Raw genomic sequence first — 18,977 nt, forward strand, 5'->3', positions numbered from 1 at the left:
CGCAAACCGCACGCGTCTCGTAAGACGTCAGTCTGTCCTGAAAAGCGTCAGCAACATTTGACTTGTAGGTATTTTATAATGTGACACCCCTCAGCCTCCGTAGCAGCTGACAAACGTGGAGGAATCAATCTAAATGTTGAATTATTGGCAACAGATATTAAAAAGCATCGAGCTTCTACTGATACTTTTTTATTTTACTGAAACGACACAGTCAGAGAAGTTCAGCCCAAATTGTGCACTTTTTTATTGAGGCAATCACATCTGGAACTTTTCTGCTGGTGCACGTTAAATCTCAGCATCCCCACTATGCAGCTGGTGTTGTGTAAGAAAACAGCGAGGTGGAAGCATTGGGAAATAATTAGTTAATAACTATTAGAGTTCTCTTTTTAGCAGAAATATTATTACTCACTAATTATTCAGGTCACATCTACTTTAGCGTTTTAGTGTCAATGAACTTCAACACGTCCTGCAAAGACGTAAATCCTTTTCTAGAGAAAGAAAAGTTATCATCATATCCTGAAGATTAGAGAGTAAACAGGCCCAAAGAGAGAAACTTTAATTACAAAAACAGAATTAGTGACAATGCTTCTTTTTAATCGATCACTACCATAATCACTTTGTTTTCCAGCGGCGTGCTGCCTTCAGGTTCTTTTGATTTCTTTTATTTTTTGGAGCCCAGAACAAAACAGGATATCACAGCAGCAGCATCAAACTCTGGTTTTGTTTATCTTCAATTAACTTTTTCAGCAAAGTGCCCAGAAGACATTTCACCGACTGAATACCAAAACAGAAACAGAGCCGAGGCCGCCGCCTGTTTCCAGCTATCATCATCATCATCGCCGAGATTTCAATCGCCAATCTATGCTAATTGGGTTTTCAGAAGTGACAGAGCCGCCGCAGATGAATGGAAGATGATAAAAGCGTGCGGGTCCACGCCGCAGAGCGAGGACGTGTTGATTTGTTGAAGAACTGAAATGTAATCGAGGGTGTTGTGACACGCCGCCGCCGCCGCCTCTCGCCGCAGCTCCTCTCAATAAAAAATAAATGATCAAATCTAACGCTCCCCGTCTGCAGGGCGCCACACCCCTCTCTGCGTTTATTACAAGTTAAACTGGCCTTCAGCCGGGCTCGGGTCTGCCTCCCAGATTCCACAGCGATGTTTGTTCAGGGGCAGCCGGTCTTTATTTCACGAGCTCGCAGAGAAATGTTGCTATAGAGACTCGTCACTCCATCAGCGTCACAGCTCGCAGCCCACACAGCAGGAGAGCCGGTATGGAAATGAAAACAAGAGAAGAAGAAGGAGCTTGATGCGAGTGAATCCTCTGGGGGGTTTGTTAAGGACTCGTTTTAATAACAGCTCGGTTTGTGTTGCGGCGCCGTCTTCATGTGTGTGACCCCGGCCCGCTGCCTGTCACTTCCCATCAGCCTCGGGGAGAGAGGAGGGGATTCGCCTCGCCACCGACGGCGGGGAAAGAGGCCCAGCAGGCGAGGAGCAGCTCTGCTGATGCTTTTATACTGAAGGGAAATTTGATCTTCTGGTTGGTTTTTGGCTCCAGCATCAGTGTTTGAATGTAAACCTTGAATTTATAAAATAACTGATCTAAATGGAAATTAAAATAGTTTTTTCCCTCTTGGCTGAGGTGGAAAACTCACCACACCTAATAAAAAGCTGATTTTCACCAAACAATTCTTGAAAAATCCTGGACGATGTATCCATGTTATTGATCTTATTGGTATCTATTTATTCATTATATAAAAATACAATAATGGAGGGTGTGAAAGACGTGTGACTGCAGTATTTAGACACATCCACCAAACCAAAAGTTGGATTCATTCAAACTGTCTGTCAGTCCCAAAAAGTAGTTTTTAGATATCTAAAGGTCCCCGTTTCCCACTCGGCCTTTAAACCGCGCAGCTTTCCTGTCGCCACCTCCTGCGTCTAAAGGTGTTATAGCTCTTCAGCCCTCTCAGATTTACCCCGACACTGACCCTCTTTGTGATCGGTGCCGACTCTGCTCTGGTCCTGAAACTACAGGTGCAATATCTTTAAAGCATCATCAGGAGCCCTCTGGTCCAGTCACGGTTCAGTCACCGCCCCCCCCCGTCAGATGAGGCCTGGATTAGGGATCTTCTTCATTTTAGCAAATTAGAAAAGATGAGGTCCTGCGCGGGTCTGCGGTGACATTTCTTTAACTGTGGCTCTTAGTGTTAGATGTGTGTTTGGTAGATGTTACAGGTGTTTATATCCATGCAATTCTTTTTATATACAGTTTTCTTGCATGTGCATTTAGGTCTATCTGTACGGTGTGTAACATTTACCCTGGCTGTAACTACATGCACAGAGCTTGCACGCCATTTTTAGTTATATGTCCCAAAAGCATCAAGTTCAAACAGTCTGAAGAACGACCGCCTGCCTGCAGAACATTTAAAGACGCAGTATGACTAATTAACCAGGAGGCTCCTGTGTTTGTATGCTGAGGAACGTTTAGGAGATACTGAAGGTAAACGCTGAAATGGTCATTAACATTCAGAGCTTCTACACCCAGAACTCTGGCAAAGCAGACGCAACATAAAATCTAGTGAAAAGATAAACGAGTTCAGGAGAGGAACACATACGATCAAACTACATGTATTCATTCAGTTTTCACTCTCAAGTGCTTCAGAGAATCTGATTCAACAACACACTGCAGTCGGCTCACCTGCGACACCCGAGCGGTGGCCGCCGCTGTAATGAAGACATTTGTTTGCAGACGGATCGGCCCAAAAGCACCTTCAGCGAGAGCGGTGGGGGTGGGGGGGATATCGACCAGCTGCAGCGACAACCCCGACCCGCTGAAAGGTCAAAGTCTGTATTAAGTGAAGAGTCGAGGAGAAATTACAGAGCCGCTGATCGTCTCTCCTAATCGCAGATAATAAGAGAATGAAAAATGGCAGAAAGAGCAGCGGCGGACGTTATTGGTGCTGATTAAACGGACGGTTAGTGTCTCCGTGTGCGGGTCGGGCCGAGGCTTTAATACACTGGCCGCAATCCACATGTCATCTCAAGTGTCTGAATAAAACCCAGGTGAGATTTAAGACACTTTCATTTACACTCAGCCGCAATAACAAAGTCAGATTACAGGCCGTCGACCCTCCTCCGCTCCAGCAGGAACCGACTGAAGACACCAGAGGAAGAACTGGGTTACAACAATAACTAGGGTTGAAACTGGTCAAGTTCTTTTGATCCGATGCTCGTATGTTCCTAGATAATACAGTTAAACAGTCAAGCACATTAAAATTCTCCTTTTAGAAGAACTCCAGTGTGAGTTATCTGAGTGAACTCACTGTATTCAGGGTGTTTATTTTTTAGGTGGCTTATCAAATTCATAGTATTGAATATTTGCCTTTAATCTGGTTTACTGCAGCCGTAAGAACCCAGAGTAGTTTTTGCACTTAACAGAAAAAAGAACTTGTGATAACAAATGAACAAAATAAAATAAAAACTAAAAACCCCTCTTGGCAGATTTTATTTTGTTGCCTCAGGGCACACTATGCAGTTTGGGTTTTAAATCACAGAGAATAATTAAATATTGTCTCAACATTTATTAGGAATGTTCCAGTTGAAAATATTGTCCTTGACTTCCCACCACTGGCTCGTCTCTCTCTTGAATGAGAATGAAAACTAGCCAGGCTGCATAACGTTGCTCTGAGGCAGCAAAAACAAAACTAACTTTTTAAATATATATATTTGAAAAATGAAAATGTTAAAACACATTTGTTACTCTCAGGTTATTAGTGTCTAAACATCCAAAACTTTTAAAACTTGTTTTGAATGACGACAAAACAAAACTTCAGCAGCTGAAGCTGAAACTGGGTTTTTGTTTTAAGGCCAAAAGGAGACTTGTTGCTGCCACTTTCATGTCAGTGCTGGACTGTGGCGATGTTACATACACGCATGCATCCAGTCAAAGGCTGAAACTGTTGGATACCGTTTGTTTGATGGGGTCGGTCGGTCTGCTTCCCCCAGACCTACAAACCTACATCCAGAAGAAAGGTCCAGGGAGATACTGTCTTCGTTCTGAGGACTTATTACTGTTATCTGTCCCTCGTGTCCGGACTGAATTGAGAAAAGGAGCGTTTCAGCTGAATCTTCAGGAGCCGCTTTCACAGGTCGCTTTCAAAGTACGTTTAACTGAGGAGGCTGTGAACACTGGCTGTGGACGTTATGATTGATTACTGGGATGGTCCTTGTTGTTTATTTCATGTGGTAAATATTTATTTTATGACCTTGTAACTCGCTAATTATTCCCATCCTAAATTGTTAAACGTTTTAATGTCTGCCACCTTGTTAATCGTGCTGCTGCATGTTTTGGCCAGCACGCTCTTGGAAAAGAGGTTTTTAACCACAATGAGTTTATTTCGGGTTAAATAAATGTAAATAAATAATAACTCACTCACACCACATGCTCATGTTGATGGTCTTCCTCTAATAACCCCCCCCCACATCTCATGATCAATGTCAAATATATAAACTTAGTACAGGGCCAGGCTGTGCAGGAGAGGGTTACTGCAATAAACCGATACAGGCGATGCCGACGTAACGACACACTGAGGCGGGTTTCTTTAACATATGAACTCACGCTTTGTCACGTCCGTCTGCAAAATGACGAGCCAACATGTTTTAAAATGCTGGTTTTCTAAATGGAGTTTGGGTCAGTTTAAACAGCCGACTTTCTCTTCCACTCAGTCAGAAGTGAAGAAGCTGATTTTAACCTTCCTTGGATAATAAAGAGTTTCAGAGTCAAACTGTAAAACTAACCTTCATCTGGGCGATTCATCGCATCAGAAAAGCTGTTGCTCTCCAACACTGTCCAATCAGCTGAGTCGGTGGATCTGTATTTTTATACACTTAAATCCAGGGTATTTGGAATTTGTGTATAAATACATGTTTGTATGTTTTGGCCGTTACTGTCCACACCGTGAAGCTGACCTTCCTCACCATGATCTAACGGCTGTTACTCCTCCTAGCTCCTCGCCCTGCCTTAAAATGACATTTCAGTGTAAACTCCGGTGCTGCTCTCTCTGCTCTCTCTGCTCGGACGCTTTGGACCTCGTGGTGGCTGAAGGAAGCCGGCGGGTAAATGAAGTCATTTCAGACCATGATTTAGTCATCGGAGGGCACAAATTATTAATCTGAGGGAACGCATCGAGTCATTTGAGGGCATGAATTACTAAAACTGCGGGAATAAAAAGTTATTTAAGCGAGTGATTTGAAATTTGAGGGGACAAATTACTAATGTAGAGGAAGGATTTATCACCCGCAGGGCGCCGTGTTGTGTGTGTGTGTGGTGTGATTTTATTGAAGGTCGTAAACGCTGAACGGTCATTTCTGAGCAGCGCTGGTTCATATTGGTGCAGTCGATATGACAAAACAAAGATGGATTATGGGACTGACCAATCAGAGGAGTTTCCTGTTCTGCTGAGGAGAACTGGACACGGGTGAATCAGCAGGAGCAAAAAGCTGAGACCTTTATTTTGAAATTCATCTGTTTTTCTGATGGTGGAATATTCTGAGGCCAAAATGAATCTAAAAAGTGATATTTTTCTTCCTCTCTGTCAGAAATAATCTCACATATGGCCGCAGGAACAGACACTTTATTAATTCAGCCTCTACTTGGCAGTGTGGCGGCAGGGGGGGGGGGCTGGGAGCCCTAGACCAGGACTGGAGGGGGTCTGAGGGAGTCCAACTGGCCCGTGGGAAGCTTCGGTGCCAGGGTCGGCGCCCTGTGCTCGCTGCAGAGAAAACAACCGTTTAACATGTTGGATTAGCCGGATTAAGGACATCTGTTGAGCAAAACGAGGCGCTTCTGTTGGTTTTATCTTCCCTGCTGCGACGGCGGAGGACGAGGCGGTAAAAGTCGAGGCAGATTAAGATACTTTATACTTCACTGTATTTCATTTAAGGAAGTACTTTTTACCTCTAGTACATTTAATATGAGACCTGTGTGTTGCTTGAGTTTCAACTGCCAAAAAGTAAAAGACGCACAAACACTGAAATCCTCTTGGTACCATTGCTGGTTCCGGCTCAACTCGACCCGCTTGTGCGTCCCGTCCTCTGCAGATAAAGAACCCAGATCAGCAGGTCTGGAGCGGGTCCAGTCCGGCCTGATACGTAAAAAGTAAAAGTTCTGTTTGCGTTCTACCTGTTTATCATAAGACTGACATTAAAACATTTCCAATTTTTAATGTTTTAATGAGCAGCTGGTGATTCGGCTCCTGGTAGAAACTCCTGAACGGACAACACGGAAGGAATCCTGAACTAAAAACTAACTGAGCAGCTGACCTGAGCTAACGTTAGCAGCTGGAAACGCGACGGCATTTCAGACGCGTTTCTGTCGTCAAATCTCTCCAACCAATCAGCAGTCTGCAGTGTTTTCACGTCACGTTTTAGTATCGCGTCAGCTAGCTTAGAACCTCGACAGAGGTGGTACGAAAAAAGTACCAGGTACAACTTTCCCCACATGGGAAACCAGAAAAGGCGAGTAGAGTTGAGGTGGTTAACATGAGGTAGATATCGCGATATTTTCTGTGGCAAGGACGTCAAGTATCACACTTTTATTATATAAATTGTACATGAGAATTTTACTTTTTGGTGCTATAGTAATAAAATCAATTGCTTTTTCAGTCCAATAGAAAAAGAGTTTTCCTTTAGGGACACAATCTGAAGTTGGAAAAAAGGTAATAAACTGCAATATATAGCATTGTTTTTAAAATCATGATATCTCAGCGGGACATAAGTATCGCGATAACATCGTATCAGGGCCTCTGGTGATTCCCACCCCTATTAGCTGCATCACTTTCTCGCTTACCCAACGTTAACTTACAAATGTTAGAATTATCTTTAATATGAAGAATTAATAATAAATAAAAATGATAATATCCAAGTCAAGAAAACTCATGGCACATTATATCAGCAAGAAAACTCACAGTACAGCAAACAGCCCAATACTACAAATACCTTCAGAAGCAGAGATCAATAAGCGACGACGCCGCCAACTCGTCCATAAATACACCAAACTCAATCATCCCAAACCGAGCGAGTATATTCTACTTATGTTGTGTTTATGACTTTTTTTCCAGCTCAGTGATCAATACTCACTTTTCATTCATTCTGAGCTATTGATCAGAATATAAATCAAACCCAGTCAATGTCTAACACAAGGAGTTTACAGCCCAGCGTGATGACCCGTCTCAGCTTTCATCATGTCCATTTGTCAGGAGGGAAACGTCACAACACCCTGAATACGTCAACACCCGGACTGGATTACAGCTGGTGTCTTCTATGAATGAGAGGAAGACGTCAGATGCTTTGTTTTGTCTACAAGCAGCGAACCCTCACATGAGAAGCTCGAGCTGGAGAAGGTTTGGAATTTCTTGACTGACAATTGTCTTAAAATTTGTTTATTTCTCCGTCAATAGATTTCTCATTTTAGCTCGATGACAGTTAAGGAACCATCTGTTATTTCATTTAAGTCTCTACAGTGAAACTAGTTTCTACTCTTTCCTATTTACATATCCACAGTCGGGCCGGAAACTCTACAAAACTGGATTTTGTTTGGAGAAAAGTAAGAGGGGAAGTTAAACTAGCTGGTCAGCTCAGAAAATATGTGTCTTGTGTCTGTTACTTGATTCCAGATATCGCCGTTCTTTACCGTGAACACGTTTGCGTCGCACAGACCGATCGAGCCGAACAAGAAAAGGACAAAGTGCGTGTTTGAGAACACACGCCTGCCGACAGACCAGCAGGTAAATCACAGCAAAGGGTTTATTTTGTGTTAGCATGAGAGTTAAACGTTAGAGTCGCCTGAGCTGATCTCTTCGACCTTTGATCAACCAGGTTTCTGAACACTAAAGCTCACTGATGGAGCGACAGCAGAGAGGAAGAGGGGGACAGCTGGCCTTCCTAGAGAGAGAGGGAGGGAGGGAGAGAGAGAGGGAGGCTGGGGGTGTTTGTAGCCTGAACAGGGGGAGGAGGCCCGGCAGATGGACCCCTGCAAACAATAGAGGCAGACAGATGCAGCCACAAAGAGCGGCGACCACACACTTCAACGCACACTTCAGCGCACATACACCAAGAGACCACCTCCGAGTCGGATTACTGAGTGATGAAATGTCCCGAAGCTGCAGTTCACCTGAACGCCACCAGGTGCTCAAACACAAACTCTGACTGCACCGAGGGGAATCTGGGAAATCTGAATATTCAGATGGAAAAACATTCTGAGAGCGTTTCTATCCTCCGTCATGCTTTCGTTTCGCAACATTTATAGTTTAAATATCGTGTCTGAACCTCTTTGTTCTGGATATATTTTGCTTTTATTAACCCCCGACTGATTAAAACTGCTCACAAGAACGTGTGAATATCAGTGAATCTGTTTAAAGTTTCTGTCTTTGCGAACGCACAAACCGCAAAAAGAGGAGTTGTTGGTCAAATATTGATTGACCTGAAGTTAATTTGTGTTAAAAACATGTAAGACAGTTTAATTACGGTGCGTTTTGAAGCATAACGTTCAGTACAAAGGGGACAGAAAGCATTTACAGTCGGGGCCCCGAGGCCCTGGAACTGCCTGCCGGAGGACATCAGAGAACTCGTTACATCCCTTCTTAAAACTAACTTCAGGAGAGGCTTTCCTGGTTTTAGTTGGTTTTACTTGTATTTAATTGTATTTTAACTGTATTTAAAGTGTTTCCTTGCTTTTCTTGTGTATCTTCTCTGTTTTAAATGTGTTTTATTGTCTTTGCACTTTGTAACTTGGTTGCAATGTTGTTTATCTTTTGTTAACTCGTATTTAAATTCTGTAAAGACTATTTTTAAAAGACTGCTTGGAATATTTGGTGTTTGTAAGACACATGACACATTGATGGATTAGAAAAACAACCCCGGTGAAGGCGGGAAAGTGTAAAAAGTCTGGTGAACACACTGAGGTATGTTTCCCTTGTGGCCATATTTGGTTTCTTCAGACTGCAGAACAAAATGTTCAATTCTGTCTATTTCTAAATGCTCGAGTAGTGCTGGGCGATAACCATCAGGATAAATGTCAAACCTTTATCAGGTTCAGGTTAAAAGGCAGATTTTTGCTTCATTCGTGATTCAGCTGAATTAATTCCAACTTTTATTGAACATTTATTTTGTTATTGGGGAAAATTATATCTTGATAATCATCATTATTGTTTTACTGCCCTTTGACAAGTAAATGTCAAATTAACCTTCTGTCAAAATAAACTGTTTCTCTTCATCATCTTAAAGACAGTTTGAATATTATTTCAACCAGTTTCCAAAAGAAAACTTGTCTCCAGAACATTTTAGAAAAGATCGGCCTTGAAAACAGGTAGAAATATTTCCATTTAAAGGAAGTTAACTTTGATTACAGAGGAAAGAAACGCTCATGAAGTTTGGTTCGAGCAGCAGCGTCGGTGCAACAACGGAACATCTGCTGTCTGCAGAACCACAGATATTTGAGAACTTCCTGCAGACCCCCGGGGGCCCTGAGGGGACAAAGGGAGGGTTTAATGTCCCTCTCCAACCCCCCCCTCTCTACTGAGGGGGCCCGAGGCAGAGACGAAACATCCCGACACACTCACCCGTGCAGGGGAGGGGCCTCGCTGCAGCACAGGCTGGGGCCCCCGGCCTCCATCAGCCGTCGGATCGACAAAGCTCAGTTATGGTGAAGTTCTGGATCCGATAGTAGTGGCGGGGACGTGCCGGCCCTCCCTCCCCGCCGGCCCTCCCTCCCCCCCCCCCCCCAGCGGAAAAACTACTTCCACTCTTACTAATTACTGTTACTAACTGAGATTTCTGTAATTATTTATAGAGCAGAATATTTCATTTTCATTAGAAGGGTCTTTTCTTTTCACGCCTCTTCCTGCTCCGTCTCAGAGGGAGACGTTGGACTTTTTACTTCCCTACATTTATCTGACAGCTTCACTTACTTTACAAACACATGAAGAGTTTATAAAATATCATGTTTTGATAGAAATTCAACTCCAGCTAGTATTTTGATAATCACTGAAGTCATTTTTCATATAAAACACTTCATGCTTTCAAGGTTTCATGGCAGATTTTCCTTTTTATTATTTTAATTTATTTTTAATCTTTTTCAGGTTTAGATTAATAAAACAAGAATTGTGTTTCTCACAAGTTTTTACAATCGATTAATGGAGAAAATAATCGGCAGATTAGTCCATAATGAAAACAAACATTAATTAACAAAATAGTTTCTCCTCAATGAGCTACAGCAGTAAAATCCTGCATGAAGAATAATCTGATCTAATTATCTAATATCACATTTTTCTTTCTGCAAGAGTACTTTTACTACTTTAAGTACTTTTTCCTGATTATACTTACATACTTTTACTTCAATGCAGAACTTTTACTTGTAACAGAGTATTTTTACAGTGATGTATTAGTACTTTTACTTACTAAAGGATCTGAATACTCCACCGCTGCCTATTCATGACACATCAGACTTTTTAACCATCAATATTAGAGAATATTTAAATGTACTGCAGCTGAAGAATCCTGCGTATTTATTTTCTTACAACAAACCAGAATGAAACTCGGCCAGTGGCGGCAGAAGGAGACTTAGCTGCCGTCTCCATTAGCCCAAAGGAAGAGAAGTAAAAATGTAGGCGTTCCTGGAGCTTCAGCAGGCGTCACGTTTGAGTTCCCGCGTGTCTGCTGAACCAGGTCTGAGGGAACATCCTGCATCCAGAGGACCCTCTAACTGACAGCTGGGTCAGGCCTCAAACCTTAAATACTCAAGCGGTCCTCTCCAGATCCTGCGCCACCACAGCAGCAGCATTTCAGGTTCATTTAAACTCCCTCCATTTAGTCCTGGGCTTCAGTTAAGTTGAGTAAAATACATTCCCCATAATGCACCAGGATACAATTTCTCTGTACGTTTTCTAAAGTTTTAATCCTAATAGTGGATAAAATGTGATGATCTTCACAAATCAAATCTGAAGAATCATTTTCTCTCCACCCAAATTAAAGGAGTGATCGGCCAGTCGTTTCAGAAACCTGATGTCTACAGATAGTGTTACAGTAAGTCTTGGCCTGAAGATTTAATCTCAAGATGGCGACGTGTAAATGTAATGACACGAGAAGAAGGCGTCTGTACGATAAGATTCTCCTCCTTGTCCAAACATCAGACCTGGACCAGAGTGAAGCCTCCGTGTTAAAGATGTATGTATGCGGCACGTCACCGTCTGTCTTTCCTACTTACTCAGCCACATCTCAACAACCGCAACCACCTCCGAGCGCTGAAGCCTGACTGACGTGTGGTTGCAGAACGTGCCGAGGACACATCGTCGGGGGGGGGGGGGGGGGGGGGGGGGTTTAAATGAAGCGTTTTGTCCAAAAACGGAGACACTGCGGTTAAGCAAACGTTGGTTGGCAGACTCTGCATATGGCGTGTAATTAAGCTCCGTGTCAGACGAGGCCAGGACTAAGACATGAACCTGAAGACCTGCTGCCGCCCGCCGAGGCGTGAAGGCCCCGCTCACGGCCTCGTATCTGATGTTCTGTTGTTGTTTATCACCGTTTCTACAGTTTGTGTCTGTTCCTTAACACAGAACCGTTCAAACGTCAGGGGCGCCTCCCTTTAAACGCTCTCCTGACTGAAACCTTCTTATCACAGTTTCTGGAGGAGGTGTGGAGCCTCACATCTCCTCTCTCTTTCTGTGGCCTCCTCCTCCTCCTCCTCCTCCTCCTCGCCTCGCCGAGTGTGACGACTTTCAATATCAGTGTGTTTGGTTTGAGGCCAGCGGGCAAATAATGACAGAGTGGATCTGAATGAAAGCCGCTGCAGTGCGTCTGAGATGAGTTTTCCTCTCCGGTCGGCTCGCTGGAGGAGGATGGAGGATACTTGGACGGCGGCGTGGGGGCCTTTTGGAGGCTGCGGGGGCCCTCCTATCAGCACAAGACGTTTTCTTTCATTTATTTCCCCTCTCTACGTCGGTCCCACTGCCTGCTGCCGCCATCGACTCAGCTGGTCCTGAACCATCAGGTCCTCCAGAGCAAACGTTTTCAATCACGCTCCCTTTCTCTCGTTTTGATTCCTCTCTGCAGCACCGCCGCTGATTGAATCATGAAACACAGGTGTGAGTGCTCGCTGTACCGAACACACGGCGTGACCCTGCCTGAACTAGTTCCCTCTCCAACTCAATGATTTGCTCAATCCAGCCAATTACGGCGTCCTTTACAACCGACAGCCCCCATCGAAGCTGCCCCCACCCTTTTTTCTGCACCATTATTGCTCATCCGCAATCGCTTCAAATTAGATCTACAAGTCAATATGAGAAGTCAATATTTAATTTAGTCATAGCAGGTGGTGATTTAGTCTGAGACACGGTGGAGCTCCAGCACAGGCCGCCATCACAAAGACTTCATACGAAGCCCTGAGACGGCTGAAACCACCAGGTCTGAAGCCTGCGTCCTCTCCAGCGGCCAGCAGGGGGCGACGCCACTCGACTGTATAGAAAATGTTTCTACTTGTCAGCTGATTTATTCCCTCAGTAAACACTTTCCTGATGAGTTTCTGGTCTCAGTCGCTAGTTTCAAGTCTTCTTCAACACAGCATGATGTTCATTTAGTAAATTATGGTCCCATTTAGAGGAACAGAGACCAGGAAGCAGGGGAGGCTTTAGGGCGGGGCTGGCTTGCACATGTAGCCATGACATCATGCGCGTTTATACGCTGCAGCTGCACCGCTAAAAACGCTAGCTGGCGGTGGGACTTCCAGTTTAGCTCTCCGCTGAATAAAATGACGGTAAAACAAAAATCGTGCAGATCGTCTAGACTTCTAGCAAGTCATGTCCCAGGGGGTGCTGACGCTCAAAAGAAAACATCAACCTTGTTCGGCCGCTAGTAAAACTGGCGTCGAAGCACGGAGCGCTTCCTGCAAATTCCCCTGAGACGCCCCTACAGAGGACAGAGACTCCACTTTAAAGGTCAAGGTGTCTCTAGATGACAGACTCTTAAACGTCAAATTATGTTTTAACCGTTTTAATCCACTAAATCATCACACTGGAAGACGATCTCCGGATCAATCAACATCTAAATCGTCCCTTAATGTGACCGTCGGCTGTAAATGATCAGTCCTGGGTGCCTCGGTGCATGCTGGGATATTCTGTGACACAACATTATCCCAGGTGCTTAATAACAGCAGGATGAAGGAGGGTCAGAGAGCTCGTTCCGTCCTCAATGACTCTGTTTTAGGGAATTAAGACGGCAGCCTGCTGCGCTGATGTTGACTGGCTGTTAAACACCGCAGAAGCTCCGAAAACTCTCCAGAGGATCTTTTAACAGCTTCACTCTGTGTCGTATTATGATGTTCAGAATTGATCCCCCTCTCTGGTCTGTGTCTAATTATGCCTTGGGGAGGTAACAAAGGAAGGTGCTGCACGGCGTTCTCTTCATTACAGGGCAGGAGGAGGTCCTTGGCAGCCACTCAGCGCGCCTTCAGCCACAAAACAAACAAATAAATAAATAAAAAAGGGCTTGTGTTTGTCTGTTGAGTTAATATAGCCGGCGGCAGTTTGGTTCCACCCCTCCAGGGGATTTCTGTGTTTTTCCTCCTGCAGATATCGCTGCTAACTTTTGTGGGTATCATGGAAACGGCGCTCGTTAAGACTCTCAAGAAGCGGTTTTAATTAGCTGTGCTGGTAACAGCCACACTGTTGGAACCTGCCCTGTCAGGGTTCCCACTCTCTTCTAAAGATCATTTTCCAGGACTTTTCCAGCTGCTGTGACAAACAGGGATGAGGTCAAACACAAATTACCAATAACAGCATTTTTACGTCTGATTGAGAGGGTGCTCTCGTACAAGTACTTTGGTATATGGATAGACAAACTTTTATTTAATGTACATATTGCTAATGTAGTTAGGAAGCTCAGAGTGAAGCCTCGCTTTTATTTTAGAAATAAATCGAACTCTTAATGCCAAAAAACCCCATGTGGAAGCGACTTTTCTGTCTGTGATTATGGTGACAGATTATATTTGCAGGCAGCCTCCTGAGCATGTCTACGCTCATCCCTCTCTCACCACTGCGTTCTTTATGATCTGGTGGGTTGGTCATCACTGACCACCTGCAGACAGCAGCACTGGTATATCTGTATTATCTGTCTCAGTTCTGCCGGTCACCAGCTACGCTCCTCCTCCTGGTTTCTTTTTAATGAGTGATAATGCACCCTGCGCATGGAATCATTTGCAAAAAGATATCAAATTACAAACGTGTGTATCAATTGATAAATCTAAGAGGCGGCGGCACGTGTTTCTCTTGAGAGGCCATCGTGTTTGAGCAGGTGTATTTTTTTGTTGTTTATTTTGTCTTGTTTGTGCAGCATTTGAATATGTTGTGTTTGGCCAGGTCTCTCTTGTAAAAGGTTTTTGATCTCAATGGGACTTCCTGGGAAAATAAACTTCTGTAGATGTCAAGTGTTGAAGTTTTAAAAACAGGCAGTCTGTGTCCGTAACTTCAACGAAATCTTCTATTACATGTGTGTCATTTTTATACCATTTCCATTGTATAGTTTTCTTTAGAAATCCCTTTGTGTTTTATACTTGGCGAGTGCTTTTCTTATGAATTATATTTTAACCACCGCTGCCTGAACCAGTAACTCTTTGTTCAGTTAATGACCTACAACTAATGCCAGCGTTCTGCTGAACCTTAGCTTTTTTAAATCTCTGCGGTCCTCGGCCAGAACGTACAAATTCAGATTAATTCAACATGACATGTTGCTCTCTGCAGTGCCACGCCACACTATATTTAAACTTCACAACAAACTTTGCGTATTAATACACAAGTGTGATACAGTCAAACACCGGGATACTTCAGAGGTGTGCAAATATTAAAAGTTAATCAATGTTCTAAAGAACTCGTCACAACAGGTAATATAACAACGTCGTGGTATAAATAAAACGTTTATCACACCACTTTACTAACACAGCTGATCACAAAACACTGCTGTTAGCCAGTTTTTAGCCCGTGTTTGAGGCTCATAGCTCGTTGTTTTGACTCCAGCTTCATTCTTATCCAACTTTCCTAATAATACCCAACATGTTGAAACCATCGCTCACAGCCAGGGTTCAATCACAAAGCTTCAACCTTTGAAGGCAAATCAAGCCAACAGATCATCCGACCTCCAGCGCTGCCGCAACCTCAGGTTAAAACTATTTTCCAGGATGAGACAAGATATTCAAGGACATTTTACCTTTTTCCAACTCATTTCTCATGCGTTTTCCGTGACTGGAAAACTGTTCAATTGTTTTCCAGGACGCGGGGGAACTCTTACCTTGTAAATCTACCTATTTACAAGGTAAACCTGTAAAACAAATTCAGCCTAAGTTGCGTGCGCCGATGCCTTGCAACAATTATCCACCAATCACAAAGCGCAAAATTCATTGTAATTAGGTTTTTATTTTCCAGAGCTCAGGGGGGAGAATAAATGTGAGGCCTTGCAGAAAAGCAAAGCTGCCAAAATCGACTTCCACTCCGTAATGAATCGCAGCTCTGAAATTAAACCGACGTGTTTCTTTACTCACCTCCCTTTTGTCTCGGATCTCTGAAAGAAGCCGAAGAAGCCATTTACATTCATCAGCAGTGAACCGCCGTCACCAACGCTTCCTGTCACTTTAGGAAAAGGATGAACTGTGCAGGCAGACGCAAAGGAAACTGCCCCGTGCACTTTTCTACAATCCACGGAGGAGGAGGAGGAGGAGGAGGAGGAGGATGGTGTTTGCCTCCTCTCTGATCTACAGCAGCAAGCCAAATACAGGGCATCCAACTTTAGAGAGTTTGGAAAATGATCACTTAGACGACTCCGTTTGATCATTTTTTAGTGTTGGAAAGGATTTTAAAGTTCTTGTACAAGATTCCAAACAAACCAAAAAAGGAAACTGATTTGAGGTGCTTGTGCTCTCCAACCTTTCTGTCTTGTGACCGTGGGATTATTTTCCCCATCTTTATTCGAGAGCATGTCTTTCAATCTGAGAGCGTGACTTATTGATTTCAGGTTCAGATTCTGTAACGCTCAGAAACACCCTGCTTGCCCTCACATCTGCTCTGCTTCTTCCACTCAGATACTGTTGTTGAGACTTCCTGCCTCCAGCTTCAGACCTCCTCTTCCTTCTGCAATAACACCGTCAAAAATCCCCCAACCAATAAATCTCAACAGAGAGGTTCAGGGAAGTAAAAAGCCCGCTCATTTTTATAATGAGCCTTAATTTCGTGGCCATCTAGACTCACCATCAGCTACGAGAGTGTGATACGATAGTGGTCCGTTTGATTTCAACGTTGGGCTGGACGATCAATCAAAAAGATAAGTTCAGAATCTCTACCCAACTTTTTGATTTCTTAATTGAGTCCAGGCAGAATCAGCAACAGCACGGCTAACTGAGTAGCTGCTGCTGCTAAAGTAACCAGAAACACATCAACAAAAGTGGAGGCAGAGCAGAGCAGATCTGATCCAGTTTCAGTAAAACCAGAGAATAAAGTTGTGTTTTTGTTCAGGCCTGCTCATCAGAACTCTACCGACCCAAAGTCACTTTTACTTGCTCCTGTACGAGTTATTTAACTTATTGGCAGTTATTAAACAACAAGACTAAAGCTAATATTCCTGGGATAGATATCATTAGGATTTTATTGATACTACTGTACCGCTCTTCCAGTAATTCTGTTCCTTATCAATACTCTAATAGTTCTCATTCATGACCAAATAACTGCTTTTTTAAAGGATTAAATTCAGAACAGAATCAGGAGTATTTTAAATGGAACTTGTTTCTAGAGCAGCAACGTCACCATATAAACTCAATAGCATCTCAAGCAAATCTAACATTTCAATAAATAATAAAATCCCTGACATTCTTCTTCCACCGCTGAAGAGGATGATTCAACGCCTGACCTTGTGTAAAGAGGCAGAGAGACAAACACAATCACACCCGCTCTGTAGATTCGCCTTCAGGTACATTTCTATAGTGATACTAGCTTCTTTCCCTAAAGACAGAGTCGTGTTAGAAACTGAATATTGTATTATAACATCCACATTTCACCAGAGGCACCCTGTGAAGAGTAAAGAAGGACCAGCCATACCTGTCCGTTCTGAAGTTCATTGAGGCCTTTGCACAACGTCTGGTTCTGTGAAAAGAGAAAGAAAAAAGAAAAGTGAATGAATCAAACGGTGACATTATGAATAAAACGGTGGACTTTAACAGGCTAATATTTAGACTATAAAACACATTTAAACCAGGGAGGTAAACGTTCAGGAAAGTCAAAGGAGAAAAAGCTTTTACAGACAAAATAAATGGATTTATTTGTTGATGTCTGATTAATCCAGTGACTAATACACCTGATAAATCGAGTTCTTTCATCACATAGATCTTGAATCTTTTAAGCCAAACACCATAAAGATGTGCAGCTCAGGGGTTTGAACCATTCCTCTGTATAAACAGCCACATGTAGGGTCATCCTGCCCAACAAAAGTCTCTTAATTTACCAAAGACGGAGGAGAAGTGTAAGAATCTTCCAACAAACACCTGAGCAAGTACCTACTAACACCTCCAAATATCGACCACGACGCCTTAACGCCCAGAAAGAAAAGAAAACGTCAGTGTCACTTCAAAGAGACACTTGACCCAGTGTAAAGATCAGGCTTTTCCCTGCACACTTTCCTACCTACACCCTGCACAGAAGTGATGTACTGGTACTGTAGTACACCGGCTGCACCACATGACCACGCCCAGCTGTGTTCAGGAGTTTCAATCCACGCTTTCATAGTTGTTGTTTCCATAACAACAACCTGTAGAGCTGCGTTTCATCCACACTGATTTCTATGAGTACGATCCTCGTTCTTCCCCATTGTTACCTCTGGTTGCAGTGTTTTCACACATATAGACTATTATTAACTATTATTATCGTACTGGCACGGCCCGGGTACATCAAAGGCCCGCCCAGGTATCTAAACAGCAAGCCCAGGTATCTAAACAGCAAGCCCAGGTATATGAGAGGCCCACCCGGGTATTATACCGGCCCACCCGGCATGTAAACAGCCCGCCCGGGTATATCAGAGGCCCGCCCAGGTATCTAAACAGCAAGCCCAGGTATCTAAACAGCAAGCCTGGGTACATCAAAGGGCCGCCCGGGTATTTCAAAGGCCCATCCGGGTACATCAAAGGCCCATCCGGGTACATAAAAGGCCCGCCCGGGCATATAAACAGCCCGCCCGGGTACATCAAAGGCCCGTCCAGGTACATCAAAGGCCCGCCCAGGCATATAAACAGCCCGCCCGGGTATATCAGAGGCCCACCCAGGTATCTAAACAGCAAGCCCGGGTACATCAAAGGCCCGCCCGGGTAGCTCAAAGGCCCGCCCAGGTATCTAAACAGCAAGCCCGGGCACATCAAAGGCCCGCCCGGGTAGCTCAAAGGCCCGCCCAGGTATCTAAACAGCAAGCCCGGGTACATCAAAGGCCCGCCCAGGTATCTAAACAGCAAGCCCGGGTACATCAAAGGCCCGCCCAGGCATATAAACAGCCCGCCCGGGTACATCAAAGGCCCGCCCAGGTATCTAAAGAGCAAGCCCAGGTATATGAGAGGCCCACCCAGGTATCTAAACAGCAAGCCCGGGTACATCAAAGGCCCGCCCAGGTATCTAAACAGCAAGCCCGGGTAGCTCAAAGGCCCGCCCGGGTATCTAAACAGCAAGCCCGGGTACATCAAAGGCCCGCCCAGGTATCTAAACAGCAAGCCCGGGTACATCAAAGGCCCGCCCAGGTATCTAAACAGCAAGCCCGGGTACATCAAAGGCTCGCCCAGGTATCTAAACAGCAAGCCCGGGTACATCAAAGGCCCGCCCAGGTATCTAAACAGCAAGCCCGGGTACATCAAAGGCTCGCCCAGGTATCAAAACAGCAAGCCCGGGTAGCTCAAAGGCCCGCCCGGGTA

The 18,977-nt window shown here is 44.2% G+C and overlaps 1 protein-coding gene across 2 annotated transcripts in view; it reads right to left on the reverse strand.

The window, feature by feature from the left end:
• The window catches only part of phf21b (PHD finger protein 21B), a 96,933-nt gene that overhangs the window by 39,404 nt on the left and 38,552 nt on the right, over window positions 1-18,977 (reverse strand). For both annotated transcript variants that reach the window (XM_038709535.1, XM_038709536.1), the window contains exon 3: window positions 17,128-17,172. In XM_038709535.1, the coding sequence (XP_038565463.1) occupies window positions 17,128-17,172 (45 nt within the window). The remainder of the gene's footprint in view (window positions 1-17,127; window positions 17,173-18,977) is intronic.

This window comes from Micropterus salmoides, unplaced genomic scaffold (genome assembly GCF_014851395.1).
Source record: "Micropterus salmoides isolate LMB-PRFRI ecotype aquatic unplaced genomic scaffold, ASM1485139v1 Ms_hic_scaffold_9, whole genome shotgun sequence".
NCBI lineage: Eukaryota > Metazoa > Chordata > Actinopteri > Centrarchiformes > Centrarchidae > Micropterus > Micropterus salmoides.